This window comes from Impatiens glandulifera, chromosome 2 (genome assembly GCF_907164915.1).
Source record: "Impatiens glandulifera chromosome 2, dImpGla2.1, whole genome shotgun sequence".
Classification (NCBI taxonomy): domain Eukaryota; kingdom Viridiplantae; phylum Streptophyta; class Magnoliopsida; order Ericales; family Balsaminaceae; genus Impatiens; species Impatiens glandulifera.
This window is the reverse complement of record NC_061863.1, coordinates 16,523,776-16,547,872: the sequence shown is the minus strand read 5'-3', so window position 1 is coordinate 16,547,872 and position 24,097 is coordinate 16,523,776. Positions and strand designations below refer to the sequence as shown.

The 24,097-nt window shown below is 33.4% G+C and overlaps 3 protein-coding genes across 4 annotated transcripts; 1 reads left to right on the top strand and 2 right to left on the bottom strand.

Moving 5' to 3' along the window:
- Positions 1-45: 45 nt before the first annotated feature.
- Positions 46-6,474, top strand: LOC124928169 (protein CLT2, chloroplastic). 2 transcript variants are annotated; one of them, XM_047468695.1, is made up of 10 exons: positions 46-531; positions 1,238-1,383; positions 1,592-1,629; positions 2,765-2,880; positions 3,769-3,862; positions 3,974-4,009; positions 4,103-4,153; positions 5,360-5,483; positions 5,994-6,119; positions 6,206-6,474. In XM_047468695.1, exons 1-10 carry the CDS (start codon positions 143-145, stop codon positions 6,355-6,357), a joined length of 1,272 nt encoding a protein of 423 aa, XP_047324651.1. In that variant the 5' UTR covers positions 46-142; the 3' UTR covers positions 6,358-6,474. The 2 variants fall into 2 exon arrangements, with proteins under 2 accessions (XP_047324651.1, XP_047324652.1); XM_047468696.1 differs by having other exon boundaries at positions 403-536.
- An 836-nt stretch (positions 6,475-7,310) lies between these two features.
- Positions 7,311-8,609, bottom strand: LOC124926343 (floral homeotic protein PMADS 1-like). Its single transcript, XM_047466547.1, has 7 exons — positions 8,361-8,609; positions 8,217-8,283; positions 8,074-8,135; positions 7,910-8,009; positions 7,781-7,822; positions 7,659-7,703; positions 7,311-7,579 (listed from the first exon to the last, which is right to left on the bottom strand). The coding sequence occupies exons 1-7, from the start codon at positions 8,546-8,548 to the stop codon at positions 7,517-7,519; spliced, it is 567 nt and encodes a 188-aa protein (XP_047322503.1). The 5' UTR covers positions 8,549-8,609; the 3' UTR covers positions 7,311-7,516.
- A 7,540-nt stretch (positions 8,610-16,149) lies between these two features.
- Positions 16,150-16,815, bottom strand: LOC124924416. The gene has a single exon (XM_047464458.1). The coding sequence runs from the start codon at positions 16,813-16,815 to the stop codon at positions 16,150-16,152; it is 666 nt and encodes a 221-aa protein (XP_047320414.1).
- Between the last annotated feature and the right edge of the window lie 7,282 nt (positions 16,816-24,097).

Genomic DNA, 24,097 nt, shown 5'->3' with positions numbered 1-24,097 from the left:
AGATCAAACAAGGCCTCTATTCATCCTTACCAGTTCCAAGTTCCAGGCGTCACTCAATTCCCAAATGCCTCTCTTTCCAAAATAAAAATAAAAATAAAATAAAAATAAATATTCCTCTGTATCAATCTCTCCGATCAGTCCGATGGGATGTTCATCTCTTCCGGCAAGTTACGCCGTTTGCTCCAACTTCCACATCAATGCTCCTTCTCTACCAATTCTCTCAACAATGTCATTACACCCGAGATCCAGACACCGTTCCTTTCATCTTTCTCCTTCTCTGTTCAATAATGGTCTCAAGAATCGAATTCTCTTGCTGAAGGACATCAATAAGTCCTCTTCGCACACGAACCAGAAATTCAGCATCCGTTCTTCGTCAACAAGTTCAGGAGAAGCCTCTTTGAACATAAAACTCGTCATAGTTTGCTCCTCTATTACCGTTATGTTAGCTGTCGCGAACCGCGTACTCTATAAGCTCGCGCTTGTACCATTGAAGCAGTATCCGTTCTTCCTGGCTCAACTCAATACGTTCGGGTAATGTAGGTCTTTCTGGCTGTGCTCAATAATTAAACTACTTCTGGCTTGTTCATGAGAATATATTAATTGAAATTGATGTATCGATCATAGATAAAATGTGCTTCAATAGTGTATAATCTTGATTTAAGAAAATAAGATTAACACAAAAGAAATATCTAGAAAAATATTGGAATAATATTTTGGAGATTCTTTCCTAAGATATTAGTGTTTACTGTTTACTAGTTGAATCTTATTTAAAGGTGAAGTCAGATACTTTAGAAAGCTGAAGTCTTTGAAGTGAGAGTATTGTTTCCCTACTCAATTCTGTATCTATTAGGGTATAGAGAGAATGAGTATTATATAAACTCGTGTTATAATCCTAATCTATTATGATGTAATCTCTATTGTGTTCTCCTTAATAACTTTCTCTCTCCGGTGGACGTAGTAAAGTTTTATCTCGGTGAACCACGTTAAAATCTGTGTCATTTTTATTGTTTACAACGTATGAACAACCATCAATCAGTCCATGGAGTCTATCTAGGTTTAAACTTGTCCTGAGGAATGCAAATGCAATGTTCATATTCAGATGACATTAGGATGATTGTGAAAACAAAATGGCTACTCATGCTGCAATTAGGCTTTTGTTTGCTCTCTTGTTACTTGATACCTCCATGAAGAGTAGTTCATTTGATCTTGCTTGATACTGTAATTATGGAATATACAGGTATGTGGCGATTTATTTTGTAATCTTATACATAAGATATCGCAAGGGGATTGTAACGGATGAAATGCTGTCCATCCCAAAAGGAACGTTTATTATAATTGGTATTCTAGAAGCTCTTGGAGTTGCTGCTGGGATGTCTTCTGGAGGTATTTTTTGAATGTTTCTTCACCAAAGGTTTGAATAACTAATTAACTTAAGAAAACAACCTTTGATATCTGACTGAATTCAATGCTCATTTTACCACAAAAAATAACATTGAAACACCTTTAGTATCAGGGCCAACAAATAGATAAAAATAAGCATTAGTTAGTTTAGTTTCTCTCCTTTCTACTGAATGATTTACATGTTTTACAGCGATGCTTCCTGGACCAACGATTCCTATTCTTAACCAGGTAAATAAAAAATTATAATATACTGTGATTGAAGTCCTGAAGTAAGATGCTGATGCTTCCATTTCCATTTTCATTTCCATACCTCTCTATCTGAGGTGTTCTAATGTGCTTAGACAGACTTGTCAAATGACAACCGATTCTGGACATGGTCATTGATTTCATCCAGAGTTAGTCTGTGGTAGCCCATGACTTCCCATTAGCCCTTTCAGTAGGATTGTGCCACTCAAAACAATAAACAATCTTGTTTCTGAATGGTGATATTTTAGACTTCCTGTTAACAGTAATGATTTCAATCTGCCATTATGAGTGAAAGAATCCAATTATGCACTTTGAAAAGATAAGTATCCATTCCATTCCCTAGAGAATCCCTCACTGCTAGTTATGTACAATCGTCTCAACTCCGTTATCTGTAATTCAATGCTAGCTTCCAAGGTACTAGGTAAGAGACATTTCCCCATTACTCTTTTATTATTTTCTGTGTCAACTCTAGTCTATAATGGAATGTGTGAGGTTCTAGTTCATATTTCATGCAAATCAGGAGTTTCTTTTCCCTCTTTGGCATACTCCATTTGCATAGTTTAATCTATTTGTTTATATATCACCATCCTTCTTTATATAATACAATGTAGAGTCAAACAAAAACAAACGGTGTATTGAAGAGACAAACTTTGTGTGTTTGATTGTATTGAATGAAAATATACATAGTATCATCTCTTTTATAAATCCAACATATTAACCCAATAGGGTAGTTCAAACGACAAGAGTCTTGCCTAAGAGATCAAAGGTCTCCGGTTCGATTCCTACTAAGAACGCTTTATGTTAGAGTGGGGGTCCATGATTGTGGGAGGTCGTGATAGCTCCCTAAATTCAAATAAAAAAGTCTAAAATATTACTTAAAAAAACATAAGCTCCTGAACATGACCAACATTTAGATATGCTCTCCTCTACATAGGTCCTCGAGGAGATCCAGGATACAAATATTTTGTTTCTTTATTACATATACAGAGAAATGCATCTTGTTTTTCAATTTAGCTAATTTGTGAGCCACTTCAGTGTCTTGCTTGGGTTATGTTCAATTGTTTGGTAACCTTCATGCTTATACACATGCTATGCTTCATATGAACTATTCTTGCAGACATTCCTAGTCTGGCAATTGGCCTTCTCTAGCCTTCTTCTAGGGAGAACATACTCATGGAACAAAATTGCTGGGTGTTTGCTTGTAATTGCAGGTATAGTTGTGGCAGTTGCAAGGTATATTTGTCTTCCCCTCTAAATGTTTAGATATTTGTACTTAATATAACATACAATCTTATAGGAAGAATGCGTAGACTAGATAAAGAAGTACTTAATCATATGATCTAAGATCTGAATAAACATAAACTAGCAATATGCTTTCCTATGAAAGAATACAATTATTGAAATTTTCTTGAATATCTTGTTTACGTTTCTTAATGAAACTTTAAGGAGTTTGTCTCAAATGAAATTGGCATATATATGTTTTAGTCCAAAATTACAAAATCATAGATAGAAGTTGCATCAATAAGCTTGTACCAAAATGTGTTTTTTTACAATATTTGCCAATCTCTCTATCATCCCTCATTACACTAAAATTAACCAAATATGCTCTAATGGTTCCGTTTTATATTGCATTAAAGATTTAAAACCTACTAAGGTAGTTCAAGTTGCAAGAGTAGTTCTTAAGAGATCAAATGTTACAGGTTTGATTCCCATTTAGAACACATTCAGTCGTGGTGACCTAGATAGATTGTATAAGGTTGTTTGTGAATGGAATCATGTAATTTGTTGGAAGCCGGGTTTAATGACTGTTTGGTCGTGCTAATTTCCTAGACTAAGAAAAAAGATAAAACAAGAATGGGTGAAGCATGACAATTGCTTCATTATAGCATAACATTCAACAATACAAAATTTTAACAGCTTGTGCATTAAAGGTCTCTTGTATTTGACTTCGACTTACTTTTGCATGTACTATTGTGGTTTCCAATATTTGTCCAATCTATTTTTTCAGGTCGATTTCCCTTTGTTGTTAAAAATCAATTTTCTCCTGTTTTTCTAATTATCCTTGTTTTTCTTCTCATATTAGTCCTCTGGAACATTCTTTTTTAATTACTAAACCTACAGTGGTGATGGCCAAATGTTATCTGGCATTGAGTTGGTTTGGCCTATCCTAATGGTTGCATCAAGTTCTTTTCAAGCTGGTGCATCTATTCTCAAGGTCTAGAATTGTTCCAGTTTTTTTATTCTATCATATCAGCTATTCATTACTGAATTTTATATGATATGAAAACCATTATATTGCTATTTTAACCACTATATGTATGTCCAGGAATCAATATTTGTCAATGCAACATCTCGCCTCAAGGTATGCCCAATTTTTTCTGCTTTTAATTTTTTGCTAAGAATTTATGCGTTTTTCATTTGCTTAGAGACTAATTCCCAAGCATCTCCCGTGCAGGGAAAGTCGCTTGATATCTTTGTCGTCAATTCTTTTGGTTCTGGCTTCCAGGTAATCAAACTTATTTCAGCTAGCAGCTTACTATTGATAAATATGAAACACATTTTAGCTTTGTGGGACATTAGGCAATCTTCAGTTTTGGCCTTCTTTATAAATGAAAGAGTTCAAAACTCTATGGTTTAAATCCAAAGAAGGAAGATGTGACTATAGAAAATAGAGAGATTCTTGAATCCAATAAAATTGATAATCAAATAAATCAAGAAAAATTTATGGCATAACAAATGGATGAGATGTAAGTACTTAAATATCGTTCCAAAAAACACCTGCTGCAAAATTTCGTAGTTGTTGGCTTATACTGGGACATCTTTTGAACATTTTTTGTGGTTTGAAGAACCAATTGATGTGTGTCATTTTAAAGGGTTGTTGTACCTTCCTTGGAGTTTCAGTTGAATCCTTGTTAACTTTGTTTGATGTCGTTCACAGTTGAATGAACTGAAAGGAGGATAATGTTATAAGAGAATAACTAAGCTATTTCGGTTTGGATTGAGATTGGATTGGATTATTCAAACAAAATATATTTTCCCACAATTTTTTATTAGATTGTATTTCAGCAAAATAAATTGACTTTCACTACTTTTTTTCTGATCAATTAAGCCGCAACCAGTTTTTATTTTTTATTTTATATCCAGTAACCATCACATTTCTATTTAGTCAATTAAGAAATTTGAATTAAAAACACTTCATTAATTGCGTTACATATTAGAAAAGTAGCATTACAAACATAACAAAATTAAAATATATATATTAAGCAATTAGATAAAAAGAATGTTAAATTGGATTATCCAAACCATACCTAATCCAATCCAAATTCAATCCGTATTAATCAATATAATGGTTTGAATTACGGATTGAATAAATATAATTTGGACTTAATATGAATCAGGTAAAACTGATCGATTTTTACCCATTTGCTCACCCTACTTAGAGGAGATCTTAGTGGGGGTAAAATTCCGTAAAAGTCTTTGGGGTTGAGTTACTAAAAACAGGAGACTCTCCACCCACATCTTGTGAATTTTGAAGGTTCCCTCGAGTTCTTATTTTTCGGATGGAAAAGTTGACCCTTTTAAAATATGGCATTACTTTCTCATAATAATAAAGTTTTCTTAATACATTTCTGTTTCATATGGCAATCAATTAATCAATTTAGAGAACTTTCATCATCTAAAAAAACTGATAAATTTTTTATTTCTTTTTCAGGCTCTTTTTGTATTCCTCCTCCTGCCTTTTTTGTCGAGCTTAAAAGGCATACCTTTCTCTGAACTCCCCACCTATATTATGAATGGTGCTGGTTGCTTTCTGAATGTGGGAGGTAATACAGTAGGTAAGCTCAAACAACTTTTTCTCTCCATCTCAAGAAACATTATTCTAAACCAAATTGAGAGAAAAATATGTCAAGAACAGGGCTTTAATTGCACCTCTGTTATTTATTATTTTCGTTAACTTACATCAATGTCATCTTGTCCATATTTATAGTAGTATAGATTTAAGATAAGATAATTAAACAAACTAACATAATTATCTCTAATGAAAAGTAATTAACTCTAATTGATTTTATCTCTAATTGTCTATTGAGTTCTTAATAGACTGACAATGTGATTTCGGTTATATAGTGAGAAGAATGTTCTTGGTTGAAATTCTTAACTGAGTTCTTTTGATCTTATTCCAGTAACAAGAAAGGATAAATAGATTTTAGACGATAACTCAAGTTTTTTCAAAAGGGGTTATAATAGTGGGAGTTGTGCATGCCACCCCCGAGAATAAACCCTCAAAATATTGCGAATTCTCGTGGCATTTTTATATTTTGATTACTAGTATTCTATTTGATGATTAGGTTGCAATGGAGCTCCTCTATTACCTTTGCTTTACATAGTTACCAATATAGCTTTCAACATATCATTGCTCAATCTCCTAAAGATCTCCTCAGCAGTTGTTTCTTCTCTTGCATCAATGACATCAGGTTCCTCTCTATCTCGCACAATCTACATACAAACTAGGTTGTTATTTTGATTTTATATATCGTTGTTATTTTTGTCATGTTTTCAGTTCCAATATCGATTTACATATTGTCTCGTCCATTACCTTACCTTCAAGATGGTGCGAGTTTGAGCCGCTTCTTCCTGTTAGGCATTATAATACTCTTGATTGGTCTTCTTCTCTACAACATGCCTCCTCTTAGAACCAAAAAGGATCCTTAAATTCATGTAAAAAAAGAAGCAATATGATATTAATTCTACTAGGATTTTTTTTTTATATAAATTGTATACTATTATTTAATGGTAATGCTTCACCCATCAATTCATGTTGGTGAATTGCTTAGAACTTGCTTGATGGATCTTGAATTACTTGAAAAAAAAATCTATATTGTTTGAAAAAAGTCATGATCTTATGACTGTTTTTAAAAGAATTCTGATTATTTAGCTTCATTTATCATTTTATCATCAATCAATTATGTTTTGAAAAATTTAAAGATATTTTAGTTGTTGAAATGGATGATGATATTAAAAAATTGATGTTGGATGGTAGGCCAAATAATTCATATCAAACAAGCTCAAATTATATAATAAAGAAGTTTGAATTTTCTTAAGGAATGTACCTTCCATACATAAGAAATATAAATTATAATTTAAAGTTAATAATAATCTTTTTCAATTTGCTCACTATTATTTCCCCAAAATCTCAGTGGCATATGTTATAAATTTATAATGTTTTTTTTATTGGAGGGATATGTTATAATGGGTTTTGTAGCTCACCCAAGTGGTGATTTTGAGTTGCTGCCCTATTTTTTATTATTTTTTATTTCTTTTAATATATATTTTTTGTAATGTTCCAAGCTTCTTTTCTTTTCTCTCAAGTTTAAGATATCCCATGTTCATTATGGTATATAAAATTTATTTTGAGAATATTTTATTTATTCATATCTAATTTATAATTTATTTTATTAATTACAAGAAAATATTGTTGATATGGACTATGGAGTAAAAAATAGATCAAGTTATTTCAATTTAGAAAAACCCACTTATTTAAAACGCATGAGTTCTTTTGCTTTTGCACTACTTTCCTATACCACTACTGTCACAACTTACCAATCTTAAATTTTATAAAGATTTTGATTTCAAATAAAACAATTTAAAAATTCCAAAAAATCATCATTAATAGGACTATAAATTCATTATATATATAGGCATACTTGTCATAATTGCAAGTCCTCAGACAAGTGAAATAAGTAAAAATATAGTAAGTGTAGATATGATCAAACAAGTGATTTTAAAGCTATTATGCTATTTATTAGTAGTCTTTGATTGATCAATTCTCACACTTATCATCTTCTTCATAATCATCATCATCATCAAGCCATTACAGCCAACCCCCTTCATTCTCAACCAATCCATACTGTGCTTCTTCTTCCTCCCTAAAACCCTAATTCAATTACCAACAATAAACATACATTCAGACTCTTCTACATATATATATATATAGACACAATTTACAGACTTACAAATTGCTGGAGTAAGTTTCTATGAGTCTGTTCCACATTCCTCAGCTGTCAAAACAGATAGACAAAGAGAATCACCCAATTTGCTAATTGCTACATCAAAACTATGCATATATTCAACTCACCTTCTTCTTGTGAATCTCAATCTGGTTTCCAAGCACCTTAAACTGTCATCAACATTCAAATTCTTAAAACAAAAAAAACATATATGATCTTCTATCTTATCAAATTAACAGTTCATAGCAGAGCTCAACCTTACGATCTCGGATTTGCTGCAATGAACTGTCCACATCTTGTTCGAGTTTCGTCACTTCTTCATAACAAAGCTGACCCAGATTCTCACCCATCCTCTGGCTACCAAAGCAATCTACTTTAATGAATACTATAGAAAATGAAAGGACCCTTTAATTAATTTTACCTAATCTCCATTCTAAGAAGTCTATTCACTTCTTTTAGTTTCTTCAAGTGCTCTTGCATTCTCTGCACAGTATCAATCACCCATCTTTAATTAAATTAATCTAGAGAAACAAGATCTATCTATTGGTGTATGTATGTATGTACCTGATACTTTGAGCTCCAAAGATCAACCGCCAGTGTGTTCTGGTAATGATCAAACAACTGTTTTGTCCTGAAAGATTTTAGTTCCATTTAGATCTCTGTGTGTATGTATGTATGTATGTATGTATGTTGAGAATTAATGCTTACGAAATGGAGGAGCTGATGTATTCATGGAGTTTTCCAGTGCTTGAGAGCATGATGATGGAGACCTTAGCATCACATAGAACAGTAAGTTCACCTGCCTTCTTGAAGAGCCCATTACGGCGCTTAGAGTAGGTTACTTGTCTGTTAGTATCATTGTCGATTCTCTTGATCTGGATCTTTCCTCTGGCCATTGTTAGTTAGGTGTGGAATTTGATTGAGAAAGAGTGAATGAAGGAAGGTGATGAAATGAAGTAGAAGTGAAGATTGATGATGGAGAAGGCAAGGGGAAGTCCATTGGAGAATGCTTTTGCTAAATTGGTGAAAAGGGGACAGTAATGTGGAGAAAGAATTTGAATCACTATCCATTTTTGTGTTCGAGAAGACCCCACCACCGTCCATTCAATGAACATAATTATAACATCTAAAATTTTGAATTAGCTATCATCACTTTATCTAGTATAAAATTTATTGAAAGTAAAAATAGTTGATGTGATGTGATTTGAATTTGTTTACTTGGGATTTAATTGGATTAAAAATTTTAAGCAAAATTGATAAAAAAATTAAAATTTAATAAATTTTCAAATCATATTGAAAATATTATGGTTCATAACATATACTGAAATGGATATATGCAGGCAGGGGCGGAGCCAGGATAAAAAATTACCTGGGGCTGACTTCAACTTTCATCTCAGATTTAATTTTCTATACTTCGCTTTTCTTCAATAAAATTTTCACAATTATTCGAAGATGGAGACTCGTCATACCCTCTCAATGCACACGTTTGCAAAGTGAGTTACCGAGTGTTTTCAATAGTTGATGTAAGCCGTAATTTGTTATTTTGTTTTTAATCTGAATATTATGCATTCAGTACTTTGTCAATATGACAAAGATATTCATTAGATTATCAAGATATTCAACTGCCCTATTATTTGGTGAAATATTACATCCTATATGCATAACAAAATAGCATTTATCCCTATCATTAACTCGCTTTCAATATTTGAATTAATCTATTGTAAATGTAGGTTTTTAGGGTTGCTTATGTTCAAAAAAGAAACATGGGAAACAAAAAGCAGCATCTTTCAAATGAGAGTATTCTAACCAAGTAAATTTCTTAAACCAATGACTTTGGAACCGTCGATTTTGATTTCCAAATTTGGTCGGCGGGTACTCATCCTTAATAGGTTGATATGACCCCATCTTATATAAGCTCGACTAATTTTATCCATTTGATTAAAATGATATTTCTATATCAGAATACGTAATGCTGGATCAAGTTTAAAAGAATTTACATCAACATCAATTCTAGGAGATTGGTTAGGTTTTTGAGTAGGGATATCAAATTCTTTATTTAAATATTGAATAAAACCAATGTAACTATTTTAACTTGTTTATTAATATTAATTTATATTTTCTTATAAATTTAAAAAATAATGTATAATTATTATATAAATATAATTTTAAAATAAATAATATTATTATATGATTTATATTATTTAATATATAATTTTTTATACTTTATTTATATAAATAATTTTTATTTATATATTAATTAAAATTTATGGATTATTATAAATATTTGTATATTAAAAAATATTATTAGTATAAAATAAAATAGTTATGAATTAATTTATAGATAAAAATTATATTTTAAAATATAATAAATTAAAATTATTTATATAAATAAATCTTATTTATATATTAGAAAATATTGTTGGCATAAAATAAAATAATTATAAATTAAATTTTAGATAAAAATAATATTTTAAAATTAAAGGTGAGGCCAGAGTTTGATTACCTCACCTCGTCTTCACAATTTAATTATCAAACCAACTAGGCTAAGGAGGATCATATGTCAAATGCATATATAAAATATTTTGTTTTAAGATTTTAATTTAGGTAAGCTAGTTCCCCCTCCGCACCTGTATGCAGGGTTACGGTAGGTTGAAGTTCACCTTAAATTTTTTTTTTTCAGGGTATAATTTATAAATGTGATATTATATTTTAATTTTAATTTTTTTAAATTTAATTCATTATTTTATTTTTTTTATCTAACTTAAAAAAAATAAAATAAAACTTACATTTATCTATTCATATTTTATCCATAATTCTTTTTTTACTTTTTTAAATCTATCTCAAATTTTCTTCAAACCCAACTCGTATTTATTTATTTATTTATTTATTTATTTATTTATTTATTTATTTATTTATTTATTTATTTATTTATATATATATATATATTTTTTTTTTATCTAACTTAAAAAAAATAAAATAAAACTTACAATTATCTATTCTTATTTTATCTATAATTTTTTTTTTTACTTTTTTAAATATATCTCAAATTTTCTTCAAACCCAACTCGTATTTATTTATTTATTTATTTATTTATTTATTTATATATATATATATATATATTTTGTCAAATAATTATTTTTTTGACTTTTTTTACCCATGATAAAAATGTGATTTCTCTTCAAATTCTTACTCTTTTATTTTTTTACTTTGAATTATTCTTATGCAACTTTTTAATTTTTAAAATAAAGAATTCACTAATAATTAAATACTTGTTTTTTTTTTTTGTTATAAATATGGGTGAATATATAATATTTGTAGGAGACCAAATCTCACCATTTTTAAATGAGGGTGAAAACCTTATGTAAGTAGTTGTAGTTTAATGTTTTGTTTGAATATTTATACATTCCTTTCAAATTAGTAAATTTCAGACTAAATAAAAAATAAAACATTAAACTTTTATACAACTAAAAAATAATAATTTTAAAGACCATTATCAAAATATATAATTTATATTTAATTTTTTATACAACTAAAAATAATAATTTTAAAGACTATTGTCAAAGTATATAATTTATATGGATATTCCCGCAGAGTGGCGTAGTAAACAGTACGAATTATTAATAAATTAGAGAGATTGTATTATTTTCTTCTATTAAAAATGAAATGTAATAAAATGTTAATAGACAATTATCACTAATAGTCAACTTTACAACTTCATACATAATTTACTTCAACAATTTTTACCTCTTCAATTCAGATTCCCTTTCCTCAAACGGTTGGTAAATTCAAACCTAAACTCAAGGTTGGAAATGGTAGTGGTCAATCGATGACGTATTCATTCACAAACTCAAGATAAGATTAAAAAAGTGTGAACAAAATTTTATTTAAGTTCATTTTCTATTTTACAATTGCAACTATTCTATTTATACAAATTTTCTTTTATAAACTTCTAAAACCTTTATGACTCTTAATGTTAATTAAGACACCTATTAAACAAAAGATAATAACGTTTAATATTTAACTAGACCTTTAATGCTAATTAAGACACCTATTAAACAAAATATAATAACATCTAAGTTTCAATTTCTTAATTAATTTTATTTTAAATACTCGCCCGTAAAATTAAATCTTCTTCGTGATTCCAAACATATCATTTTGCCGAAAAACTCCACTCCAAGAGGATTCATAAAAATATCTGCAACTTAATCAACAAATTTCACATATTCAAGTATGATCTATTTTTTTCGCAATACTCTCTCGGATGAAGCGATAACGCGTATTGATGTGTTTACTTCGATAATGAAAAACATGATTCTTTGCTAGAGTTTGAGCAGACTTGTTGTCGACAACAGTTGTGGTCGCTTCATTCTCTAACAAACCTATCTCTTTTCAACATTTTTCTAAGGTAAATTGCGTGACAAACACATGTTTTCATTGCGACATATTCAACTTCACAAGATGATAGTGAGACTATCGCTTGTTTCTTAGAACTCCACGAAATTGCATTAGACCCCATAAAAAACACAAATCAATTTGTGATCTTTCGATCATCTATATCTACGGAAAAATCACTATCGGAATATCCAACAAGTTGAAACTCCTTAGACGATAAATAAAGTAGTTCAAAATCAATAACACCTTTTAAATATCTCAAAATCCTTTTTTCCGCCTTCATGTGCTCCGTCGTGGGTGCCTCCATGAATCGACTAATAATTCCCACACTAAAAAGAATATCCGACTGAGTACATGTCAAATACCTTAGACATACAACGAGACTCTTGAATAGTGTGGGATCCACCTATTTTCCCCTTTCGTTCTTGCTCAATTTAGCTCCAACCTTTATAGGGGTAGTCACCGGTTTGCTATTCGACATATTGAATCTATCCAGAATTTCCTTCAAATATGCTTATTGCCCAACAAAAATTCTATCATCCGATTGACGCACTTCTTGAAACGTCCCTACTCATATAATATACATACTACTCAACATATATATCTATTTATCATTAAGAACACTAGCTAAAGCCATATACAACTTGTTCTGTTCAAAAGATACACTTTATATATAAAAGTTGCATCTAACAGCTACAAGAAGCTACAACAAGATTACATATACTCCATCATACTAACATGTTTCTGTACAAGTCTTATATACATGCACATTAGACAGTAAGAAAGGACCCAACATAAAAGTCAAGTGTTTATACAAAAAGACAAGTAATCCAGCAGCATCAGTCCCTCCTCCCACACTCTCCCCCCCATCAGCTGGCTCCTCTCTAAGCCTTATTCCTCCAAGTGTACAAAAGTTAGGGTTGAGTACCTACACCACACACAAGCATAGTGAGTCAAATAACTCAGCAAATAATTAAGTATTTTAAAACCTGCTGGAATGATTTGCTTTTAAAAAGGAACATGTATGCATAAAATGTTCATACTTTAAAAAGAGATGATCAGTCCATAAAAACTATTGACATGTTTAGAAAATATGAGTTCATGGGGCCTGTACAGTAACATCTTGAGCCATATTTGACCCTACACCATTCACAGCTGATCCTGAAGGCAGGAAATCCGTTTGAGCCGTATTTGGAAAAGGCACAATTAGGAGTCCATCCCTAAATGCCCTTAACCTGGTTTGGACAGTCTTTTAGTTGGGCAGTAGTAAATAGAGCTCATGCTAGATACTCCGGTCCCCATAAATAATCAGCCAGTACATTTGGAATTAGCTGACTAGAGCTCATGCCAGCCAACCTCTTCCCGTTTCCGTCAATACTCATTCATCAGTAATATGCGCCCATGTATGCATAAATCATAGTTCTGCTGCATATCATGTTTTACTTCCCAGGTGACTTCTTCTATAGAACTATTGTGCCAAAGCACCTTGACCATACTTACTTCCTTATTTCTTAACTTCCTGGTTTGCCTGGCCAGGATCTGAGTTGGTCTCTCTTCATATGATAAATCCTTTGCTAACTGTACTTCTTCATAATGAATTACATGGTTGGCATTAGGAATGTACTTCCTCAAATTGGCCACATGAAAAACATTGTGAACAGCAGCAAGGCTGGGAGGTAATGCTAATCTATACGCGACCTCACCAACTGCCTCTAGAATTTCAAAAGACCCTATATATCTTGGATTCAACTTTCCCTTCTTTACAAACCTAATGATACCTTTCCTTGAGAAACACATGGTCTCCTTTGTTGAATATTATATCCCAACGCTTCTTATCTGCATAGCTCTTTTGCCTGCTTTGAGCCGTTAGCAACCTTTCTTTGATCTTGCTAACTAAGGAAACTGTGCTGGTGATGATCTCTGGCCCAATTAACATTCTTTCCCCAACTTCATTCCAATGTAGGGGAGTTCTATATTTCTTCCCATAAAGAGCTTCAAAGGGTGTCATGCCAATAGAAGATTGATAACTATTATTGTAGGCAAACTCTACTAAGGGCAGCCTTGATTCCCAATCACCTCCAAAATCTATAAGGCATGCTCTTAGCAGATCTTCTAGGATTTGGATCACTCTTTCTGATTGGCCATCTGTTTGGGGTGAAATGCAGTACTGAACGCTAACTTCGTCCCCAAACCCTTGTGCAAGCTTTCCCAAAAGTGCGAGGTGAAACGAGGATCTCGGTCGGACACGATTCTGGTTGGGATTTCGTGGAGTCTAACGATCTTTTGCAAGTACAACTCCGAGTATTGATTCATTGAAAAAGTTGTTTTTACCGGTAGAAAATGTGCTGACTTAGTAAGACGATCTACTATTACCCAGATGTCATTTTTCTCAAGGTCAGAGGTAATCCAACAACAAAGTCCATAGCAATATTGTCCCATTTCGAAACAGGTATGGGCAGTGGGTAGAGAAGTCCAGTAGGTCTTTAACGTTCAACCTTAACTTGTTGGCAAGTTAAGCACTCACTAACATACTTAATGATATTCTTCTTCATACCAGGCCACCAATACAACATCTGCATATCTTTGAATATTTTGGTGCTTCCTGGATGAATAGAATATGGAGTAGTATGTGCCTTAACCAATAATTCTTGCCTTAAAGAACCTATTGAAGGTACCCATAGCCGATTCTTATGATACACCAGATTATTCCTAGTGCTATACAAAAGTGTCTCCCTCTTCTCATCTCTTTGCTTCCATAAGGTGAGTTGTGGGTCATCAGCTTATCCCAACATAATTCTTTCTACAAGATCATGAACAATGGTTAGAGTTGCAAGAATGCACTCCTGCCTTGGCTTAATCACAACCAGATCTAATCTTTCAAACTCTTGAATCAGGTCATATTGGGCAGTGACTTGATTAAGGGTACCAGACTTACAGCTTAAGGCATCAACTACAACATTGACCCTCCCCGGTTGATAAACAATTTCATAGTCATAATCTTTCACCAGCTCCAACCAACGCCGCTGCCTCATATTCAACTCCTTTTGAGTAAATAGATATTTCAGACTTTGATGATCAATAAATATTTGAGACTTCTCACCATAAAGACAATGCCTCCAGATTTTAAGAGCAAAGACTACAACATCTAATTCCAAGTCATGGGTGGGATAATTCCTTTCATGAATCTTCAGTTTCCTTGAAGCATAAGCCACTATATTCCCGTTTTGCATAAGAACAACTCCTAGTCCACTCTTTGAAGCATCTGTGCAAACCACAAAGTTGCCTACTCCTGCTGGAATGGTAAGCACTAGGGCAGAGATCAGACACGGCTTTAACTCATTAAAACTTGTCTTGCATTGATTAGACCACACAAATTTCACATTATTGCGCGTTAGAGTTGTAAGAGGTAGTGCTATCTTGGAGAATCCCTTGATGAACCTCCTATAATATCCTGCTAATCCAAGAAAGCTCCTCACCTCAGTCATGTTCTTTGGCGTCGCCCACTCCTTAACTATTTCCACCTTTGATGGATCAACTTCTACCCCCCTTTCTGAAATGATATGCTCCAAGAAAGCAATCTGTTTGAGCCAGAATTTACACTTACTTAGCTTTGCAAACAACTGATTTTTTTTCAAGACTTGCAAAACTACAACCAAGTGTTGTCTATTCTCTTCCTCCGAACGCGAATAGATTAATATATCATGTAAGAAAACTACCACAAACTGATCCAAATACGAATGGAATACCCTATACATCAGCTCCATGAATACAGCTGATGCATTGGTTAGTCCAAACGGAAGAACTAAGAACTCATAATGCCCATAGCGGGTTCAGAAGGCTGTTATCTTTATATCCTCTTCCTTGATTCGCAATTGATGATAACCAGATCGTAGATCAATCTTGGAAAACACCGAAGCACCTTGAAGTTGATCAAACAGGTCATCAATTCTTGGCAATGGGTACTTATTCTGAATTGTCACCTTGTTCAAATCCTATAATCAATACACAACCTTTTGGACCCATCTTTCTTATTCACAAGAAGGACTGGTGTACCCCAAGGAGACACACTTGGGCAGATGAAGCCTTTATCCAGATAATATTGCAATTAATCTTTTAGCTCTTTCATTTCTGTAGGTGCTAAACGATAAGGCGCCTTTGAGATTGATAGTCTCCTTGACTTCAACGTTATAGAGAACTCCACATCACGCTTTGGCGGCAAACTTGAAATATCATTAGGGAATACACTAGGGTAATCCCTTACTACTTCAATATCTTTTAACTTGAGTTTCTGCCCAACTATCATAGCATAATTATTAGACATCACCATGGGGGCTCCTTTCAAAAACAGCTGCTTCCCTTTAAATGCAAGAATCGCACGAAATAGAAAGGTCTTCCCATACTGATCTGTTAGCACCACCGTCTTCTTATTACAATTAATCTGCGCCTCATATCGGAATAGCCAGTCCATACCTAGGATCACATCAATTCCTACCATATCTACTACCACAAGATCTACTAACATCTTATGGTTATGATTATAAACTGGGCAGACTTTAATAATCTTATTAGAATTCAGGTGAGATCCTGAAGGAAGTGATATGCTATATGTCATCAGAGATTCCTCAGGTTTTAAACCAGCTTTTTGAAAAAAACATGCAATAATAAAGGAATGTGTTTCTCCAGTGGCTATCAAAGTGTTGGCTAAAATATTTTCTATAAGAAGATTACCTGTGATGATCGTGGTCTTAGGGTCGGTCTCCTCCCTTGTCATCGAAAAAACTCTCCCTGGCGCAACCTCATTCTTCTTAGGACAGTCCCTTTGGATGTGTCCTCGCTGCTTACATATAAAACAATCATTGGACCCTTGAAAACAGTTCCCTATATGATTCTTCCCACAGATGGTACATAATGGAAGTGGAGCATTGGAAGATTTGGCTGAGGATACTGATCCAGCTGGTTGAACCCTCTTTGATTGTTGTGACTATTGAGGCCATTGATAAAATCTTTGGTTGTTGTTGTTTTGGTAGAAGTTCCTTGGTTGCTGAGAATGTTGGGAGGTAGAAGCCTGATTATAAGATGACTGGGCAAAGCATTTCGATTGAAGGACCGATTAAAAGGCCTCTTCATTGTTGGACCATGAAACTCCCTCCCTTGATAACTGGCCCTCTTAGTCTGAGCCTCTTTAATGATATCTTGGCTGTCCTTCTCAGCCATTAGAGCTCGATCAACCGTTTCCCTCATGGAAGAATAATTTCTAAGCCTCACATCCCGACGAATTGTAGCATTGAATCCCTCAAGAAAATGATTAAGCACCATGGAAGCGTCGCCGATAATCATTGGAGCAAAATACTTGCCTCTCTCAAACCTTTTCACATAATCTGCAATACTAGAATCCCCTTGCTTAATTTCCAGAAATTCTCGTGCTAGCTTGTTTCTGGTGCTCAAATTAAAATATTTCCCATAGAAGACCTCCTTGAACTCCCTCCAGGATATGCTGTTAAGATCAAGTGTTGCCTTAGTCCCTTGCCACCAAATTCTCGCATCATCCTTCAACATAAAAGTGGCACACCTGACCCTTTCCACTTCTGTAATCTGCATAAACTCAAAGATTGTTTCCATTGATTGAACCCACTCTTAAGAAATAATAGGATCTGTGCTACCCTTGAACTCAGCTGGCTTAAAGGTCATGAACTGATTGTAAACAGGGCTTGCCCTCCTTCATGGTTGTTGTGATTACTATTATTATTATTATGAAACATTGCCCTCATTTGATCCCCTTGAAGATGATTCTGATCTTTCAAGGCCTCAATTAACCCTGTCAAAAGTGTATTCTGATCTGGCTCCGTTGCTACAGAAGATGATGAAGACTAGACTTTTGCAGCTTTCCTCATTGTCTTAAATCTAAAATCATATATAGACCCTAAGAACATCTTAGCATATTTTCAACCCATATAAGCTGAATTCTTATTTCCTATCATCAGTCCTAATATCACATTTAATCATATAAAACTTACAAACATTGAAGGCGAGATCTTGGAGATGCAACTGTAGGAGCTTGAGTGTGGAAGTGCTAAGGATCGGGACCATTACTCTGATACCAACTGAAACATCCCTACTCATATAATATAAATACTACTCAACATATATATCTATTTATCATTAAGAACGCTAGCTGAAGCCATATACAACTTGTTCTGTTCAAAAGATATACTTTATATATAAAAGCTGCATTAAACAACTATAAGAAGCTACAACAAGATAACCTATACTCCATCATACTAATATGTTTCTGTACAAGTCTTATATACATGCACATTAGATAGTAAGAAAGGACCCAACATAAAAATCAAGTGTTTATACAAAAAGACAAGTAAATCCAGCAGCATCGGTCCCTCCTTCCACACTCTTCCCCCCATCAGCTGGCTCCTCTCCAAGCCTCATTCCTCCAAGTGTACAAAAGCTAGGTTTGAGTAACTACACCACACACAAGCATAGTGAGTCAAATGACTCAGTAAGCAATTAAGTATTTTAAAACCTGCTGGAATGATTTGTTTTTAAAAAGGAACATGTATGCATAAAATGTTCATACTTTAAAAAGAGATGATCAGTCCATAAAAACCATTGGCATGTTTAGAAAATATGAGTTCATGGGGCTTGTATAGTATCATCTTGAGCCATATTTGACCCTACACCATTCACAGCTGATTCTGAAGGCAAGGAATCCGTTTGAGCCATATTTGGAAAAGGAACAATTATGAGTCCATCCCTAAAACCCTTAGCCTAGTTTGGACCGTCTTTTAATTGGGAAGTAGTAAATAGAGCTCATGCTAGATACTCTGGTCCCATAAATAATGAGCCAGTACATTTGGAATTAGCTGACTAGAGCTCATGCCAGCCAGCCTCTTCCCGTTTCCGTCAATACTCATTCATCAGTAATATGCGCCCATGTATGCATAAATCATAAGGGTTTCTGTTTTATAAAAATATATACTTAACAAATCATGGAAACCCTATCATTTTTGGAAAACATGAAGACCCTTGTCTTACTTTAGAAAAAGTTTATAATCCAAGTTTGTCAATAAAACAATATTATGCCATAAAAACATGTATTTCAAACATATATGAAATTTAGGCAGAAAATACTTGTGATACATAACTATGTGTGACTTAAAGAGTGAGTTTAGGCTTGCCTTAATTTCGAAATTGGATAAAGAAGATGGTCTTGGATAGGATTTGCTCTTGCTTTGAAGAAAAGCTCCTAAGTCTTGCTTAAAGAGAGAGAAATGAATTTCCAAATGAATTAAGGGAATGAGGGTAAGGTGAGCTAATGGCTTCTATGCTAAGTGTGAAGCATGCAGCTGGGGCAAGTGGGAAGCATGCAAGTGGTTAGGGTGGAATGTTATTAAACTTCCAAGTTTTCAAATTAAATGATAAGAAAGTGGGTTTAATTAATGACTAAAGAGAAAATTAAATTAGGATAATACTTATTCTAATTTTTCTGGCGGGTCCCCTACATGGGTCCCTTCAACTTGCAACTTGATGTTTTATGAAAAATTGTCTAAGTATAAATTGTGTACCTTCTACAAAATGTCCCACAATATAATTAACACAGCCTTTTTATATTTCAGCCCCTAATAATACTACTAACAAGTCTATTCCTAATATGACTTGTAAGTGAATACATAAGGGTGAACATTCCAGCAATGCACACTTGACCCTACTAGAATTTCTTAACAGATAAGATGAGCTTGGGCATAACACTTCTAATCCGTGATAAAATGAAATTAAGCCAATAACTATCATCTCAAATTCTCGGGCCATATCATTCTTGAAATCTTCAAAAAGACTCAGATTATTTCCTGTGAAAATAAGATCATCCACATAGAGGCAAACGAATAAATAATCTTCATTTTATCCATTTTCACATAAAGTGCATACTCATGTGGACATATTTTAAATCATTTCTCATGAAAATAAGCATCAATCCGACTATACCATGCTCGAGGCACTTGTTTGAGACCGTACAAAGCCCTTTTCAACTTTAATACATTTCCTTATTATCCTTTCATCACATAGCCTTCTGGTTGCTCCACAAAAACATCATACTCAAGGAAACTGTTAAGAGAGAGTGATTTCACGTCCAATTGGAATATTTTTCAATTTTTTGTGCTGCCAATAAAATAAAAAATCTAATTGTTTCTAGATGAGAAACTTAAGTAAATACTTCATCATAGCCCATTCTGTGTCATTGTACACAATGGTGGATCCAATGGGGTGCAAGAAGGGGCTTAAGAACCCCCTGAATTTTGTGAAAAGTTTGGATATATTTTATACAAATTAATTATGATTTATATATTTTTCTCTATATATAATTAACAACGGCATGTGGTACAAAGGGGTGGTGATGCAGTTGACTAGTGCGTAGGTCTCATAGCTTTTACGAGTAATCCTGAGGTCGATAGTTCGAGCCTCTCTCACCCCATTTTTATTGAATAATGTGTTTTTCCCCATTTTTTTAAATAATGTGTTTTGTCTGGTTTATTTTGATAGTGGGGAGCACTTCTCTATGTATGACTGACTATATGTTTTTTAGGGCTAGTTCCCTGAAAGTATGGATTGATTTTAAAATATACCCTTAAAATATGTTTTTGTGATAAATACCTTTAATATACTACATTTGGATGTTCAACTTTACTATTAAAACTATTGTATTAATTTATAATTGCATGTTTCTGTAAGAAAGTTTGTACTATACTATATAGTGTATAGGAAAAAATATCTTTTATTGTTTTCTAAAAGCAATTTTTATTCGTTTTTTTATAATAATAAGTTTTGATACGATGATTCGAGAGATGAACAATCGTTTTTCGGAATCAACTACGGAGGTACTTACTTGCATTGCTTGTTTAGATCCAATGGAATTATTTTCTTAATTTGATATTGGTAAGATACTCTACATTGCTGAACTTTATTTGGAGGATTTTTTGTTAGCTGACCGTATAGTACTTGAGAACTAGCTTCATATTTACATTCAAAATATACGAAATGAATTTTCTAAGATTCAAGATTTAGGAAGTCTTGCTAAGTAGATGGTTGAAACTGAGAAACATAGAGTTTTTACATTGGTATATCGGTTGATTGAGTTAGCATTGGTTTTACTTGTTACAACTGCTTTTGTTGAAATGGTCTTTTCTGCGATGAAAATTATCAAGACCGATTTACGTAATAGAATGGGTGGTTAGTGGATGAACTACATTTTGATAGTATACATTTAGAAAGAGATTTTTGCTACAATTAAAAATAAACAAATTTTACAACATTTTCAACAAATGAACACCCAAAGAACTTAATTATCTCTATTTGTTTGTACGTCTAGTAATAGTTGAATTGTAAAAGGATAAATATTTTATTTAGTATCAGTGTGATTTTGTATATTTATTATTATCATTATTAATTATAATTTTATTTTTGATATAAGTGTTGTATAATAAAAAAATTATACTTGATAAATTTTGGAGCAACCGTTGAAATCTGGTTTTGAATTCGCCACTGGTTGTGCATAACCTTTGACGACTAATCTCGCTTTATATTTTTTCCACAAAACATTTGGAATTCTTTTTCTCTTTGAATATTCAAACACCAATGATGCCATAAATATCTATTTCTTTAGACACATGGAAGCTAATGTTTGATGGAGCTTTGTCCAAACATTGTCATGGAATCGAAATTCTCCTGATAGATTCAAAGGGAACCTACAATTCCATCTATATTAAGTTAGAGTATTCTATTACCAACAACGAGGTTGAGTATAAAGCATGTCTCTCAGGTCTCAAAATCGCATACGAAAGAGGATCAACCAAACAAGACTTAGTTGGTGACTCTAACTTGGTTATATCTCAAGTCAAAAGAACATGGAAAGTACGAGGGGAAAATCTTAAACCCTAACACACTTTCCTACTTTGATTTATCGACAAGTTCGATCACATGTCTTTTGTACATGCGCCAAGAAGCTAAAATCGCTTTGCCGATGCTTTAGCTACGTTAGCAACCATGACCCAAATTCATGTTGGAATTAAGGTTAAACCTCTAAAGATCCATCATAAATGAAAATTTGATTTCGAAGTCGGAGTGGTAGCCTCCCTTCAAGTGCCCACCAAACCATGGTTTGATATTCTTCAAAGCTACATCATGTATGGAGAATATTCGTCCAATTTCCGAGCTAAGGAACGAAGAGTCATGGGACAGTATTCCACCAACTATGCTTGGATAGTTAACAAGCTATACAGACGATCTTTTGATATTCAAAACATGCTCTACGCCGATGGTCCCGAAGCACGATAAATCATAGAGGAAGTACACGTAGGTGTGTGTGGTCCACACATGAATGTACTATCCCTTTCTAAGAAAATACTTCGTCTCGAATATTATTGGTAGAATATCAAACAAGAGTGTGTCATATATGTGAAAAGTTGTCACCAATGTCAAATCTATGATAATATAAAGCATACTCCAACATCGTTGATGTACTGCATGACATCACCATGTCCCTTTTTGACACGGGGCATGAATGTTATAGGGAAAATCTATCCCCATGTGACAAATGAACATGAGTTCATACTCGTAGCTATCGACTATTTCTCCAAGTGGGTTAAGGCATCATCCTACAAGGTTCTGAAATCTACTCAAGTTGCAAAGTTCATCCATGTCAACATCATCGCCAGATACAGAGTACCTCACACCATTATTTCTAATAATGGAAGACACTTCCAAGGAAATGTTTTATCCTTGCTCAGAGAGTTCAAGATTGAACATCACAAATCTGTGCCCTATCGACCCCAAACTAATGGCATGGTCAAAGTATTTTCCTTATGAGGATATCGTACGACTACTCGAGCATCGACAAACGAAACTCCCCACACTATCGAGATTGAAATCCCCACACTAAGAGTCCTATTGGAATCTCACATCATTGAAGAAGATTGGGTAAAATCTCGATATGACCATTTCATGTTGATGGAAGACCATAAGTTGGATACGTTATGCAAAACTCATACTTGCTAGAAATGAATGGTCGATACCTTTAATAGAAAGATCAAGCCCATGAACTTAAAAGAAGGTGACTTGGTGCTCAAGGTAACCCGATAATTGTTATACCCTAAGGGCAAGTCCCGACCACGATGGGAAGGTTCCCTGCTCATCAAGAAAATCATCTCTGGAGGCGCAATTCGCCTCTCTACAATAGAAGGTGAAGAGTTTATTGCTCTAAACAATCTAGACACCCTAAAATGATATTATGTGTAATATCGTTTCACGCAAAATCATGGCTCTAATCCATCCTTAGCAGGATTATCATGGCTCCAATCTAGCCCTTAGTAGGATTATCACAACTCTAATCCAGCCTTAACATGATTATCACGACTCTAATCCAGCCTTACCAATATTATAATGGTTCTCAATCCAGCCTTATCAAGATAAAAACAAGATCATTTTTCAACCAAAAATGAATACCTCAACCACTAGAATTGAATGGATATGTCGCAATTCCTAAAAGTTAGTTAGTCCCCAGCTAGGAATGGACTAAATGATCTCTAGTATTGTATTACTACATCATTCCCAAGCTAGTCCTCAACTTTGAATGAACTAATTGAACCACTAGTCTTGTAGGACCATTTTAAAATTCTCCAATAGTTAGTCCCTAGCTCAAAGTGGACTAATCGACCTCTAGTATTGTAATATTACATTAGAAAATCCCCAGCTAGTCATCATCTTTGAATTGGACTAGTCGACCTCTAGTTTTATATAACTACGTCACATGAAGATCGAGAGAACTACGTGAGACCTGATTCTTCCAAAAAAATACAAAGAGTATACCAAGGACAAAAGGAAGATACGTAGGCAACCTTTATATATGTCTGATCACAAACTCAAAAAATAAATAAATAAATAAAGGAATAACTATTCCTAGTTCTGTCTAACACAAAATAAAAAAAGATAACAAGAACCTTGATTCTTTCCACCAACTAGTGATAAGAATTTTAGGAAATAAGTAAGGG

Coding starts and splice junctions, on each gene's coding strand:
- LOC124928169 (XM_047468695.1), top strand. CDS start 143: ATGGGATGTTCATCTCTTCCGGCAAGTTACGCCGTTTGCTCCAACTTC. Junction 1,384..1,591: donor TGCTGGGATGTCTTCTGGAG/GTATTTTTTGAA, acceptor CATGTTTTACAG/CGATGCTTCCTGGACCAACG. Junction 4,010..4,102: donor ATGCAACATCTCGCCTCAAG/GTATGCCCAATT, acceptor TCTCCCGTGCAG/GGAAAGTCGCTTGATATCTT.
- LOC124926343 (XM_047466547.1), bottom strand. CDS start 8,548: ATGGCCAGAGGAAAGATCCAGATCAAGAGAATCGACAATGATACTAAC. Junction 8,284..8,360: donor TACATCAGCTCCTCCATTTC/GTAAGCATTAAT, acceptor AAAATCTTTCAG/GACAAAACAGTTGTTTGATC. Junction 7,580..7,658: donor GAAACTTACTCCAGCAATTT/GTAAGTCTGTAA, acceptor TAATTGAATTAG/GGTTTTAGGGAGGAAGAAGA.
- LOC124924416 (XM_047464458.1), bottom strand. CDS start 16,815: ATGACAAGGGAGGAGACCGACCCTAAGACCACGATCATCACAGGTAAT.